This window comes from Mugil cephalus, chromosome 20 (genome assembly GCF_022458985.1).
Source record: "Mugil cephalus isolate CIBA_MC_2020 chromosome 20, CIBA_Mcephalus_1.1, whole genome shotgun sequence".
NCBI classification, from domain to species: Eukaryota; Metazoa; Chordata; class Actinopteri; order Mugiliformes; family Mugilidae; genus Mugil; species Mugil cephalus.
This window is the reverse complement of record NC_061789.1, coordinates 21,912,824-21,927,386: the sequence shown is the minus strand read 5'-3', so window position 1 is coordinate 21,927,386 and position 14,563 is coordinate 21,912,824. Positions and strand designations below refer to the sequence as shown.

At 39.7% G+C, this 14,563-nt stretch overlaps 1 protein-coding gene across 1 annotated transcript in view; it reads left to right on the top strand.

Annotated features, from left to right (window-relative positions):
* The first annotated feature begins 8,249 nt into the window (after positions 1-8,249).
* Positions 8,250-14,563, top strand: part of il12rb2l (interleukin 12 receptor, beta 2a, like) — a 30,440-nt gene continuing 24,126 nt past the window's right edge. Inside the window, exons 1-2 of the mRNA XM_047572136.1 lie at positions 8,250-8,397; positions 8,773-8,877. Coding sequence (XP_047428092.1) covers positions 8,805-8,877 — 73 coding nt within the window. The 5' untranslated portion in view covers positions 8,250-8,397; positions 8,773-8,804. The remainder of the gene's footprint in view (positions 8,398-8,772; positions 8,878-14,563) is intronic.

Genomic DNA, 14,563 nt, shown 5'->3' with positions numbered 1-14,563 from the left:
CAATATTTACAGAATTATAAAAATAAGTAAAGAAGGAGCTCCGTTGTCTGTCGTTCATCTGGTGGAGAGGGTGGTCAGGGTTATCCATGACTGATAACAGTTTGTTAAGTGTCCTCCTGTCCATCACCACCTCAAAAGTTTCCTGTCTGCAGCCAATGACAGAGCCAGCCTTCCTGGTCAGTTTATTCAGTCTATTGCTGAAGGAGAAAATACAGCAGCCATTACATGTTGTTTAACAGGGGCGCGACCATCTTGCCGTAATACATGCACAGTCACGGGCCAGAATATTTTTCTGTGCATTTGTTTAAACAAAAAGTATAGCCACATAAAGCATTTGTTGCTTATGTTTTGGGGTTTGCATGCAATGCATTTGATAATAATAGAAAAAAAGGAAAAATTTGCAAAAAGAAAAATTACTATTAATGCTTTTGGTCAAGTTGAGGCAGGTCTTCCATTGTGATTTATTTACATATTTTTGTCCCTGAGTATTTGGGTCCTTGTTTTATATATTTTTGGGAGGTGTAGCGCTGTGCCAGTAGTAACATGCGGACGCTGTGACTACTGTCAGCAGAGGGGAGGGTGTTAACCATGGTGTTAACTGGTCCTGTCAACGGTCCTGTCCTGATTGACGCACCACCAGCAGAGCATTCTGGGATTTGTGGTATCAGCAATCTAGCTCTAGCTCTAGTAGTCATTTGGTATGTGGTCTCGCGGGCCAAATAGTTTGACATCTAGCTACTAGGTGATTCCCATAGCGGTAGACGGTGAAAGAGAGAAGAGCTAGAGAAAGACGAATAAAGAAAAACAAAAACAGCAGAAAAAGGATGGTTTCAGTCAGATAGTGAAACATATGTTTAGACAAAAACATACAGTGAAATATAGAGGTCATATTTAACATTATTTAACGTTAAATATGTCCTTTATATTATTATACTATTATCATACTACTAATTAAATTTAGTGAAACACGGATATAGCAAAAAAAACAAAACAAAAAAAACATTAAAGATTGACTAGGACAAGCAACCGGACTTCAACAAAGTGTAAAAATCTATTTTGCGAGATTAAAGCTGAAGGCAAAATAGTCCGATTCATACGCTGCCCCAGAAACTGAGAACAGTCTTGATGCTCTGGATAGTGGCACTGATGAGAAATAGCTCTCCGATGGCACCGATGCCAGTGGAGTGGTGTGCATTTTACATTTTGCATTGAGGAGAGGTCATTTGTGTTCAATAAGCTGGTTGTTCTCAACAGATGAAATCCTGAAGTGGCTCCATCTATTTCTATTTCAAATAACCTGTCCGCTACACAGCGGCTCAGAGACACCAACCCAAAAAACGAATACCACATTAGATAATATGTTGTCCTAGCACGTTTTGCATTTGATACATTCATAGCATTGCATCATAATCTAAAATTACTCCATTACCCGTAAAAGTATTGCTTTTCAATCCTACTTCTGTTAAAAATGTATTATCAGCAAAATCTACTATACTCAGTGTATCAATGATAAAAATACGTTATCACAATTAAAGAATCTTCATTGTATAACTAATATAACCCATATTATAATAAATTACTTGAATGAACTTTGCAGCAAGATGCTGCAAGACACACAAACACACCGCATACCGGCCGTTTTCAGGAGCCTGTCTGACTTGGTGTGACTTGTCTTTCGTATGCTAATCATTGTCAGTGGGGGACAGAGTAGTGGATCCTTCCCCTCTAGTCGAACATGTCCATTGCATTCACACAAAGCTGTTCAAGTGCCATGAGAACAAACTATGTTTGGAGAGTGATGACTTGAGACAATAAAAATATGTAGCATCTCATCAGCAGAGAGTCCCCCAGTGTGGCAAAACCACCAATCCAGTGCAACAAGTACGTTTACATGGATGTGAAAAACCCCAATTATTGCCTTAATTGGACCATAACAGGAGAACTTAAGTGCATGTAAACACCTTACTTAAAATCAGAGTTCTCATTATCTGATTAAGATACCCAGATAATGCGACTGGAATTCGATTTTCTCCTGCATGTATACAGTGAATCGCATTTTCAATCGGATAATGGGTGTGCACATGCTCCACAACCGCTGCGCTGGTGTGTGACCCGGGAAAAAAAAAAAAAAAGAAAGCCAGTCGTAGAAGAAGAAGAACAGAGCCGGTAGAAGAACCGTCTGAGGGATAGCGCATATTTTACCTGCACCAGAAGTAGCGCGAACATTACATATGAGATTAAAAAATGTAATATTATCCGTCTGGGTGGTGTTTGAAATGCCGGTTTGCCGCACGAATGACTCTTGCTTATTATATCACGTAATAGGTCAACAGGAAAGCGAGCCGTATTAACGTGGAATTAACCCACTGAAAAGACACATATCACCACCTAATGTGGAGGAGGAGAACGGTTATTAATTTTTCTCCGCTGCATGTAAACTGGGACACATGTAAGGACTGTAGTCAGAAAGTCGAATACCGAGCATTCCTAGTTTTAATCTGGATCAGCCCCCCAGTTTGTGTTCAGAACTTTTCAGTTGGATTTGGACAACTTTGATCCAAAACAAAACAAAACAAAAAAACAAAAAACAAACAAACAAACAAACAAAAAAAACAGGATTCTTCTGATGCCAACAGGGGTGTAATGGAGAGCACAGGTCTCATTCCTTCACGTGCATAAATTAAATAAGACCCATCCCCCCAACCTTCCGCTACCAGTTAGCTCAGACTACTGCCGGTCACTCAGAGCGGGAAAGCTATTAATTATGCAGAATTATAAACCTTAATAAAAATTAAATGAACGAGTTATAAAAAAAAATTCACCCCCCGTACAGATGTCATGAATAGTGAAATAAATCACTGAGACCAAAACCGTTTTTTGAACCAGGCTGTAAACATATTTGAGAATGCTGTAAAGTTGGGCTTTTTAACATGGGGGTCTATGGGGATTTGCTCCCTTTTGCAACCAGCCTCAAGTGGCCACCCGATGAATTGCACTTCATGGGCTTCATCGCTCAGAGCCGGAGGTTGCCGCCTGGTCACCTTCTTCAGTTGTCTCCTCAGGTGTCAAAGAGTCAGGGATGGCTGAACACCTGCTTTTAAACTCAAGGGTTAAACAATTTCCGCAAGACAGGGACCAATACATTATAATCAGTATTAATTTAAATTGGGATGATTTATGTTATTGCTATGATGATGAGTGGATACATTTATATAATTAATGTTGGCTTTTTGTTTTAGGTTGGGTTCTTGTGATGTAAATATTAAGTGTTTAATTAGAATCCCCTATACATAGATCAGTCCTCGCAGCACTTGGAGCAAGAGGAGGGTATAAAAGGAAGCTAGTCCTCTTTGTCAGGGGAATGTCAGTGGTGGTTGAGGTTGGTGTAATTGCTGGAGCCTATGAAATTGTATGGTATTCACTGAGAGGAAATAAACAAACAAGCAAAAAAAAAAAATCAACTTTCCATGGCACTGACCTCAGCCTGTAAGGAAACGTGAAGCCTCCGCCAGTCAAACTGACAAGGGGGTAGGATTTCAAGGTGGATTTTGGGAAGAAAATATAGTAAAACTTTAAAATTGGTCAAATAACACAACATTTGTATCATTTAGTGTATATACTTTACAATATTTTGCACTTGGCTTGATAAAGTAGATAAAGTAGACATAGCCTACCAATGAAGCCTTTCAGTATAGTAAAGTAAAAATGATCTTGTCCCATGAAGTAATCCCCCAAACATATCTCAAAATATACTGACAAAAATAATATACTGTACATACTGAAAATGCTGGAGATTTAAGACGTTTTCAAAGTATCCACAATGTAATTTGTCTTTTTGTTGTGGCTCAGACGAGGGCCATAAAAGAAATTATAAATGGAATGGATATTTATGTTATTTTTCAGTTTTCTCTTAAAATAAGCTCTTCTATCTGTTGTTCTTTACATATCTTATAGCCCACATTGTGATATGTTGTCCCATTTAGAGCACTTGTAATCCAGATTTAGTCATCCTGAAAACTGTATTTTTGTAGATTCCATATCTGGATCAAAATGATCCAGATATGAATAACTGGCAGGGGGTTATTCTCCATTATCGCTTTCACATCGAAAATCCATTTTCAGACCCAGGTCGTTGCCTTTGGTGCCTTCACATCGGCAAAAGTCCCGGGTCTGACCTCCTGCTGTGAGAGCTGCATGCATGTTTTTTCCTCCCTCATACATCATCGCGTACATTGCAGATGACGTTGCAGGTTGTTGATGACCTGAAGAAACCCCCTCTCTTTCAAAAGGCTGCTGATATTAAAATAAATTGCTGTGTCCTTCACAGAAACAATATCTGCCGCCAATTCTCCTCTTCTCCTAGGATGCAGAGTGCTGCCATGATCATTAAAAAAGTGTAGAGGAGAACGCTATAAAAGCTGTATATAAACAGTCGCACAGTCGCCGTTCACGATGCACTTCCATTAACGATCGTGTAACAACACATTTGATTCGTTTGACTGACAAAATTAACAAAAACCTTTGCCCTTCAGAGATCAGTTTTTAAGGGAGTAGACCAAAACTATTTTTTTTTAGCTGAAACTTCTACAATCAGTGCATTTACATGCACAGCTTAATCAAGCTCTTTTAATCTCCTACGTAATGTATGTGCTACTTATGGTGCAGGTAAGATATGTGCTATCTCTCAGACGGTTCTTCTACCTGCTCTGTTTACCATCTTCTTCTGCGATCAGCTTTCTTCGATGGTTTCGTTCTGAGGTCACATGGCAGTGCAGCGGTTGTGGAGAGTGCGCACACTCATGAACTGAAATGTAAAATCATGAATCATTTTAGAAACAGAAATCTCTTTTAGGGGCCTGCTATGGCTCAGTAGGTAGAGCGGATTGTCCATGAACCGAAGGGTTAGCGGCTCGATCCCCCGAGTGTGCCATATGCCGAAGTGTCCTTGAGCAAGCCACTGAACCCCCAGCTGCTCCCAGTGCAACTGGCGCCGGTGTGTGAATGTGTGTGTGCTTGTGTGTGAGTGAATTGGTGGATGTGTCTCTGACTGTAAAAGCGCTTTGAGTACCTTTGAGTAGGTAGAAAAGCGCTATATAAGAGCAAGACCATTTTATTTTTTACTTTTAGCGGAAGAGGAAAGGTTTCATCATTGTTTTTGCCATCAAACCAAGCACACTGCTGCAGAGATGTTTTTTTTTGTCATTGGATACACTAATAAAAACAAGATATTGACAAAAAACAAGTGTTATGTGAAGAAGACATCTACCCCTGTTAACAGATTTGCAGTATCCCTTCACATGGTAATTCATAACATTTGACACTTAAAAACTGTGATGAAAATGGAGAGGAGACAATTGGCTCTCCAAATCCTAGAGACAGCAGGTACAAATGCTGTATATCGTTAGATAAATACATATTTTATTAATCCCAAACTGTGAAATTTCACTGTTGGAGCAGCAATGTACAGACACTCAGCATACGTACTCACACAATAATTTTAACACAATAACATTACAAAAAACAAAAAAATAAACAGTAAAAATAAAGTAAGAAAACAAAAATATATATACACAATGTTTACAATAATTGTATACAATACAATGCAATTACAATAATTTGAACGCCTTGTGTTCTCTCACATGAAGGACTTAACAGACCCACTTCTGCACTCCCTGCAGTTTCCCTACAGGTATGTATATAAACACAGTCACATATGCATTCCCCTATCATGACGGAAGACTAATTAGGGCTACAGGGCAATGCACCGAGGCACTGGCCCCTACAGCTATGAAAGGGGCTTGTATCATTTGAGATTATAATGAGTGTGTATTGTGCGGAATGTTCACAACAGACCTCATCAGCCAGAGTGGAGGAACTTGTCTGAAATTGCCTCTTCTGTTTTTACTTTTTTTTACTCTGGAAAGACAAAAAACATATAAAAGTCTTCAGGAAGGTCTTACGACGCCTGTGGTCTGTGTGTTTTTCTGATAGGAGCTACTGTTTTGTCATAGTAAGCCTATATGCGAGACCAGCTCAGAGGGACAAAATCGCCCTTTTCTCTCTGTCCCAGCCCAGCACGCTTCATTCGTAACTGACAACCACTTCAGGTTGCAATGGCAACCTCTGACCCGGAGGCCAGAGCCACAGCTGAGACCAATAGGCTCTATGCAAAAGAAATGATGATGTATTTCCGGTGAAATTTCAGGATGGTTGTAAACATCCAGTTACCACAGATCGCTACCATAGACTGTATGATCACTACTCCGAAAACATAATCTAACTGTTATTGTTGTTGTTGTTGATCAGAAAATCCAATCTGTTCTTGTTTGCTAATCAGAAAAAAAATAATCCAAACTGCTCTGGTTTTAGTTATTTTCTATGCACAGACCTGGTCGAACCTCCAACCCCAGCTGGATATTTATATCGGATATATATATTGATATATTTTCTACGGGTAGTGGTGTGTGACATGATTTGTTGTGTATAGTGTTAATGAAATCTGTACACTGAAGGATAAACAAACCCTTCATGTCATGTCAAAAATAAAATGGCAAGGGGCATTATAACAAGCTTTGTGTAATGTTTTTTTCCTTTCATGGTACCATTGACAGATTACAATTTACAACATGGATTACAGAATTGTGTCCATTAAATTGCTTGCACATAGACAGGTATTTTGACATGTATGTATTGAAGAAAAACAAGTCACACTTCTGTTTCAGAGAGCTTAATACACTGCTGTTTCTGTGTGCTGCACAAAAATGTTGTCATGGGCGTAACTGGGTAACTGGGTACCTGTCCCTGGACTTGCCAATAATAGCAATAGCTTTCTTTCAGCTTATGCACAACATGGTCAGCTCTTTTCAAGTTTACTCTGGGCGTTTTGCTGCTCGCCCGGACAATCTTCCACACATCACTGAAGGTGAATTTCGGCAGCTCCAACAAGCAACATAAACTTGACTGAATTTGACATTGACTTCGACTCCATTGCTAATGTTTTCTTCGGTTTTCTTGGTTGGACCGGCAGTGGAAGGGTACGGACAGGAAATGTCCGACCATCCTTATGCCCAAGGTGGAAGGGATGCGTGCATAGAGCCTATTCATTAATCAGGGACTCCTCTGATGTCTGTGCTGTTAATACTGCCGACCCCTGTCTTCCATACATTTATGTTACAACAACACACACCAACACCCACTCCTCTACCACACACACACAACACAGGAAACTGTGTGATTACAGTTACACACATATGCGCGCCCTCCTTACCCTCACCCTCATCCTCACCCACACACACATACAAACACACAAGTACACACATGCAAGCGTATGCGCGTGCTGGTCTCTGTGGTAACAGAGTGCTGGGTCTCAGACAACCTGCCAAAAGATTATGACTGCCTAGATTTGGTGTGAGGGGAATCCAGCTTCTCAATATCAGTGCTCAGTGAAAGATGATCATATGTCTGTCTGATGAGCTCTGGTTGTTGGTTTGATTCTCATGTTGACAGAGACGGTACCCCCGGCAGTAGGCCCTCGTGGCCCTTTCAAAATTTGCTAAAGGGAATTTTCTAGTTCACCTATGCGCTTCCATTAACGATTGTGTAACAACACATTTGATTTGTTTAATTGAAAAAGGAAGAAAAATGAACAAAAAAAATCTCTGCCCTACAGAGATCAGTCTTTTTTTGAGCTGAAGCTTCTTCAGTGACACATTCCGTCAGGCTGTCAAGTGACAAAATCAGAATATGACAGGCAGATACATCAACATCAGAGCAAAAAACCCGACGTGGCATTTCTGTTGATATCGAAGTCGAGCTGAGCAGATAAAAATTTTGTCTTTCCAGAAATGTACAAAAATAAATATATTACCTTAGATCTATCTTGTAATTCTTCTCTCACCACTACTCATCTCTAATACAGTAGGGGGAGTACGAGCACAGGTTTCTGGTTGCATGACAGGGAAGCTTTTGAAAATGTATAAATTTTTTTTTCACCATAAAATTTAATAAATAAGTAAAATAAGCTTCTGAATTAAGGAGAATTATTGGTATTTGTCATGCAAAATAGTATTTTTTTTTTTACAGTAGCTCCCATGCCATGTGACCCACTGACTCTAAATATGTGATGATACTACACTAAAAATTAAATCTTTGTATACATAAATATACAAATAATAATAAAAAAAAAATTAATGGCAGCCCTGCTCACTCACGCTTTATGGAACGCCCATTCCCTGTGTACACGCTGTATCGGAACCTCTGTGCGTAGGTAGGTGCGCACACAGCGGTATTTCCAGAAATGGGCGGAACAACCCGGTTCACTGAAACAATATAAACTTTACAGCAAACTTTCCTTTTTAACCGCTACAGAATATGCTTTTCGGCGCGTCTCGTTATGGGGTAAATATTTCCTAATTAATGGCACAATAGGCAATGCATTGTTTAAGAATTGCATTATTTAGAGAACGATATCCAGTTACTCTGGTCACTTTGTACTCACTGCTTTCATATAGCTATCGTCACATATCGTTAATGACTCCTTTACATTTCAGTACTACTATCAAGAATTTGTGTCGAAAGATAAAGTGTCGTCCCGTTAATGTTAAACTAAACAGATTTTATGTGTGTAGGCAACGACTCCACATGTCATTGATAGATCTCATTACATTGACTTTTCGGACTAGTGTAGCGTACTCAGGCGGTAGCCTCGTGACTGGATACATACCTCTTCCGTAAAGCTATGTGAGCTTTTCTGTATATTTGTGTTTTTCACAGGGAGTAGATCTAGATGCCTGGTCCTGAATGTAATGGCCACACCTTCGATAACGTGGATTCTCTCCGTCTTGCTGTCAACTTTAACGAATTGTTGTGCTGCAGCAGGTAGGCTTGTTTAAAGCTTGTGTAACTTAGGTCATTTCCTCCTGTTCTTAGGTGCTTATACTGTGTTTATTCTCTTCCTTTCTGGAATATTTTTTTTTTTCGATCACTGCTGGATAATAGTATTTTACACATGAAACATATGATCAGTTCATGAGAAAGGAAATAATGGTTCTTCAATAAAGAATAAACCCCTAAAAGAGCTAAAGCTTCACTATCACATTCTTTCCATATTTCAGTCAGCTACATTGAAATATTGCTGGTAAATACCTGCAATATCCATTCCACTGCTACAAAAGTACTCTAACGATACCTAAGGATGAACTGAGGATTTTGTTTACTTTAGTTGTGCTTTAACCAAAATATTCAGCTCACATGCTCAAATGTTTTCTGATTCATAGACTGACTATGTATGATTTTGCAGTATTGTCTGTATTGAAGAGGAAGTGGTAACAAAGTCATTCAGACCCAACTAGCTAAAAGTGCTCATTTCCTGTTAGCGTTACTGGCATTCTGCTCCCTGGCAGGATGTGTGCAAGTACTGAAAGGTTTACTGCTAACATGTACGTGCTTACGAGAAATGATTAAAGGTGACAGTATTGTGACAAATAGAAAATGGTCTGTGTGTGTTTGAAGCGACTTGCGGATACACCTGTAAGCAAGTAGCTGTTTTTGCACTTGCACTTGTGATTAGGAACAGTTTTTCATCTATTGCTCTCTTTTTCTCCTTTTCATCTTCTCAAAGAATGTCTTTAATCACAGAAAATCTGTTCTGAATTTTTTTTATTAATGTTATTTTGTGGAGCAGAAGTTGGCAACCTTTGTGGCACAGAGGGCCAGTTTGAAATTTTGTTCTCTACAAGTGTGTCATTATCAACAATAACGTAAAGTTGATTTATGATGCAACATACAAGTCCAGCTCTAAACTTTTGTCAAAAAGTAAAAAAAGAAAGTCTTAAGCCTGACCTTAAAGGTAGAGAGAGTGTCTGCCTCCCGAACCCAAACTGGGAGTTGGTTCCAGCCTGATAACTGAAGGCTCTACCTCCTATTTCACTTTCTGAAACTCTAGGAGCCACAATTAGTAATGATCGGTTGGGACAATATGGTACAATGAGGTCTTACAGATGATGAAGATAGGCATTTGAGGGCCTTGTATGTAAGGAGGAGGATTTTCAATTAAATTCTACATTTTAAAGGGATCACTCTGAGACAGGATGTTCCTAATTTTGACGATATTATGCAGGTGAAAGAAAGCGATCCTGGTCACTTGCTTTATGTGAGAAGTAAAGGACATATGCTTGTAAAAGATGACACCAAGGTTTTTCACAGTAGTACTGGAGGCCAAGGTAATGCCATCCAACGAAACCAGGTGATTAATTAATGAATCTCTGGGATGTTTAGGGCCACAAACAATGACTTCTGTTTTGTCTGAGTTTAAGAGCAGAGAATTACAGGTCATCCAAGTCTTTATGTCTTTAAGACATCTTTAGAGCTTAACCAGCTGATTAGTTAAATCATTAAATCAACCATGTGTTCATCGGCAAAGTTGGGCCGATTTAAATACTGACAGGTTGTTGGTATCCTGGGATAAATAGTATCACAAATGTATTTTTTATTATCCATTATAATTTGCTAAGTAATTAAAGTTCTGACACAGTGGAGTGAGGAGGAAAGTAGCAGAGTCATAACAATGTATCGTCAATTGGAGTAAAATAGAGTTTGTCCCTTGTAAATGTGCCACATTAAATACAGACTTGGGGTGTATAACAGCATCACAGGACGTGCCCAGGTAAAACTAATCTCGTGTGAATAAGTCTTATTCCACTCAATCATTTGAAGGAATATATCTGTTCATCTTGTGCTTAGAATTCCTGTGCTGCCATGATTACACCCCCCTGTGCTATGAGCCGCTGTTTTCTACATGAGGTACATATTGTGCAGGTGTTTGTGCTCCCATGATGGTTCCTGCTTGTTCTTCTTCTCCTTGGGTTTCCACTGCCTGAGATACAGTTAGACCCAGAAATATGTGGACAGTGACACAGTCTTCATGGTTTCGGCTCTGCATGGCAGAAGCTAGCATGTCTGTCACAGAAAAGGATTTGCCACTTTCAGTTCACTAACTAGAAGCAGTACCCCGGCTCACAGGCTCAGAGGAAAAATCTAAATTGTTTCTTAAGTTCCGGTGAGTAAATGAGTTATATTTACATCTTTTATGTATCTTTGTGCCATTTTATTGGTTTGAAATTGATGCTTCTGCTGGATTTGACGTATGTGGAGCTGGTGGCTGCAAAGAGGTAGAGGAGACTTTTGAATGAGACTGATTTGAATTGTATTTATGAAATACCGTCTACGATGCAACGTCCTGCATTATTGTGTATCCTATGATGTTGATGTTTCTATAGTCATAACGATCGGATTTTTCCCCTGGGTTTTATGACACATTAGCCCTGCTAGTCTGGTTTTATTCTGGCCATAGACATAGACGTAAATATTTCTATGATTCAGCTGTAGGTGTGTATTCATGTGTTTGTTTGTATGCACGTCGGTGTGGAACTCTGTCCATCATAAAACAGAGATCGAAGGTGAATAAAATATCTTCGCTTCAATTAGATCCGTAACATCATTATTTATTAACAAACATGGTCAAGATGTGTTCTATGGGAAAAGTGACCTGAAATTATTATAAAACATTAAGGAATTTACTGCAGCTGTCTTCAGTTGCTTGTTTGTGGGTCTTTCTGCCTGAAGTTTTGTCTTAGCAAGTGAAATGGGAGGGAATTTTCTAGTTGGATGTTGTGAAGGGGTTTTCTTCACCATGGAAAGTAGTATTTATGATGTGCTACCATCTCCCCAGAACTTAAACCAGGGGTTAGTGGAGGATGCTTCCTGCCTAGTGGTCAAAAGTAGAGAAGGTGGTTTATTTTATTGAAGTTACTGTCCCGTGGGAAAACAGAGTTGAGGAGGTTAATGTGTGCAAGAGAGCTAGGTATGCAGAGTTGGCAACAGAAGCTGAACAGCGAGGGTGGAGCACCTGCGTGCGACCAATGGACATGGGTTACTGTGGATTTGTGGCAAAATCCACCATTGCTCTCCTGTGCGAGCTGGGCATTCGCGGGACAGAATAGAGGGTCGCAGTAAACAACATGTCCCTGGCAGCAGAGCGAGTAAGTGAGTGACTGTGGCTGAGGAGGAAATATCCTAGCTGGGAAGCATGCTCAAGGTAGGTCTAGCTGAGTAGTTGTAGTAGTTAGTAGTAGAGTTAAGCTAATCTCTCTGTTGAAAGTCACACGGTTGTGTGGTGGCTGCATGGAGAAGGGTGACTTCAGGACGCTGGAATTCACCGTTAAGCCTTTTTGAGGTGTTGTAGACCCTAACTTAACCAAACATCGGTGAAGGGAGGTGCCCACTAGAAAACCCCAATGATATGCTACATACTTCCTATTGATGTTGTTAGCTGGTGTCTTCTTGTTGGTTGCTAGTTGGTAGCTGACTGCTAGCCTAGTTGGTTTTTCAGTCAGATTGGGTGTCTAGATGTGCTTTGTCTCAGGTCTTGGCAGAGGGGAGAAGTGTTGGTTGACATGTAGTCGCATATCCCATCACTTCATACCTACTGCTGTTGGCTAGACTAGTTAGGTGGTGTCTTCTTGTTGGTTGCTAGTTGGTAGCTGACTGCTAGCCTGCTGGCCGGCTATTCAGTTGGACTGGGCTTATAAATGTGTTTTGCCTCAGATCTTGGCACAAGAGATTCTAACATCTCATCCTGTGTAATAATGAACACCATGGAAGGCGTCCTGGATCATCCACTACTGTTGTCTTCCGTAAATGTCCAGGCCTTTTGTCCAGGCCCCAAGCCCAAAGCTTTTTTTTTTTTTTTTTTTTGCAGAATGTATCAAACTGATGTTTTGGCCACTCCTGCCATTACCTTTGACCACATGTAATGGGTTCACAGCAAGAACTTCCAAATGCAAATGTTAGACCGGGAATCAACCCCAGACCTATCTTTATCTGCGTAATTGATGAAGGATTAAGGCTATTGAGGAATAGGCCATGCAGCCCATGTAATAGCTTTTGAGTCAACTGTCCAATTACATTTGGTCCCTTGATAGAGAGGCAGCTACATATTAAGGAGCATTAATTAAATAATTACAACAATAATAATGAATTAGATTTATATAGTGCCTTTCTAGACATCCAATGACACCTTACAAGAACAGAGAAGACGAAATGGACAAGATAGCACAGGGAGAGCTAAGTGATAAGGTGAAGATTGGCTGACTATGGGCAAAAGCCTGGATGAACAGATGAGTTTTGAGGGCAGACTAATATGAATCCAGAGTTGGAGCAATGCATATCTCGGGGGAGGGAGTTCTAAAGGCTGGGGACAGCCACGCTGAAGGTGATAAGTGTGGAGGTGGTGTGCTGCCCAGGCTTGGTGTGGATGAGGATACAGACAGGTGAGTTCTGGACATACTGAGGTCCCTTCAGGGTTTTGCTGGGTATGCCTAACAGGACTCTATTGAAGTAGTCCAGACAGCTGGTGATGAAGGCATGTATGAGGGCCTCAGCAATGGTTGTCATTGCTCTAGATCCTGGTGATGTTGGTCATTTAGTTGTTGTCTTTCACAACTTTGGCATATAGCTTGATGTTACGCATGTAGGGGAGATGGCTGATGGTTGCACTGTTCCTTAGGCCATTCCTTAGGAGTCAAATGCAGAGAGAGGGGCCAAAATTAAGAGCTGACTCCAAATCATGGGCCAACCAAAATGGATATTTAATGAACATGAGACAGATTAGTCTTTTAAGATGTATTATCAGAAATTATTCATGCAGAAATATGAATTTAACTTTTTTCCCCCAAGTCATAAATAAAGAATTTAGAATAAAACCAAGCTTGCTGATTAAACACGTGATGAGAACAAACTTCAAATAAACAACACATCAGTGGCTTGTGTGTTACTCTCTGATTTCCACTGATTTATTTCAAATGAAAAGGTATTTTGTCACAAATTCAAAACAGATTTAAAAAAATATTAATAATGAAAATAAAATATACAACCTGAAATAAATGTTCAGTAATAATTTCAATAATATTTTTGATAATCAATTAAAAAAATATAGTAATATTTCAGATATATAACTTTTAAGTTTTAAACAAAGTCCAAGAAGCATATAGGAAATACATTCAAGAAAAACACATAGAAGGTGAAAGTAACAACGCATTTAACCTGCCTTCAGCGCCGAATGACTCTGAACGTCTCTGGCAACGCATTTCGAGCAATTACAGTTCTGTGATTTCTGACTGTCTGTGAATGTGAATGGTACAGACAGGCATGTGGCTGGATGTGAAAGCAAGTGGGTGGGGTGAGTGTGAGTCGGCGCTTGAGAGTCCTTTTCAGAAGACTATAGTCCCCAAAAAGTTCTGATGCAATCAAAAAATACACGTTCAAGAGTTTCAATATCAGAGTCGCAAAACTTACAATTTTTTCTTTCCAAATTCAAATCTTTGTCGAAGAAATTAATTGCAAGGGTAAATGTCATCGTCAAGATCTTAAAATGAGTTTCTTTAGTTTGTGGTGGGACTGGGAGAAAAAGGTATTTAGTTCTAATTCAGACTTTGACTTCATTAGGGTAATCTTTCACCAAGTATTTCCTTTTTAACAATACGGGGAAGATTTCATAAGTGAGACA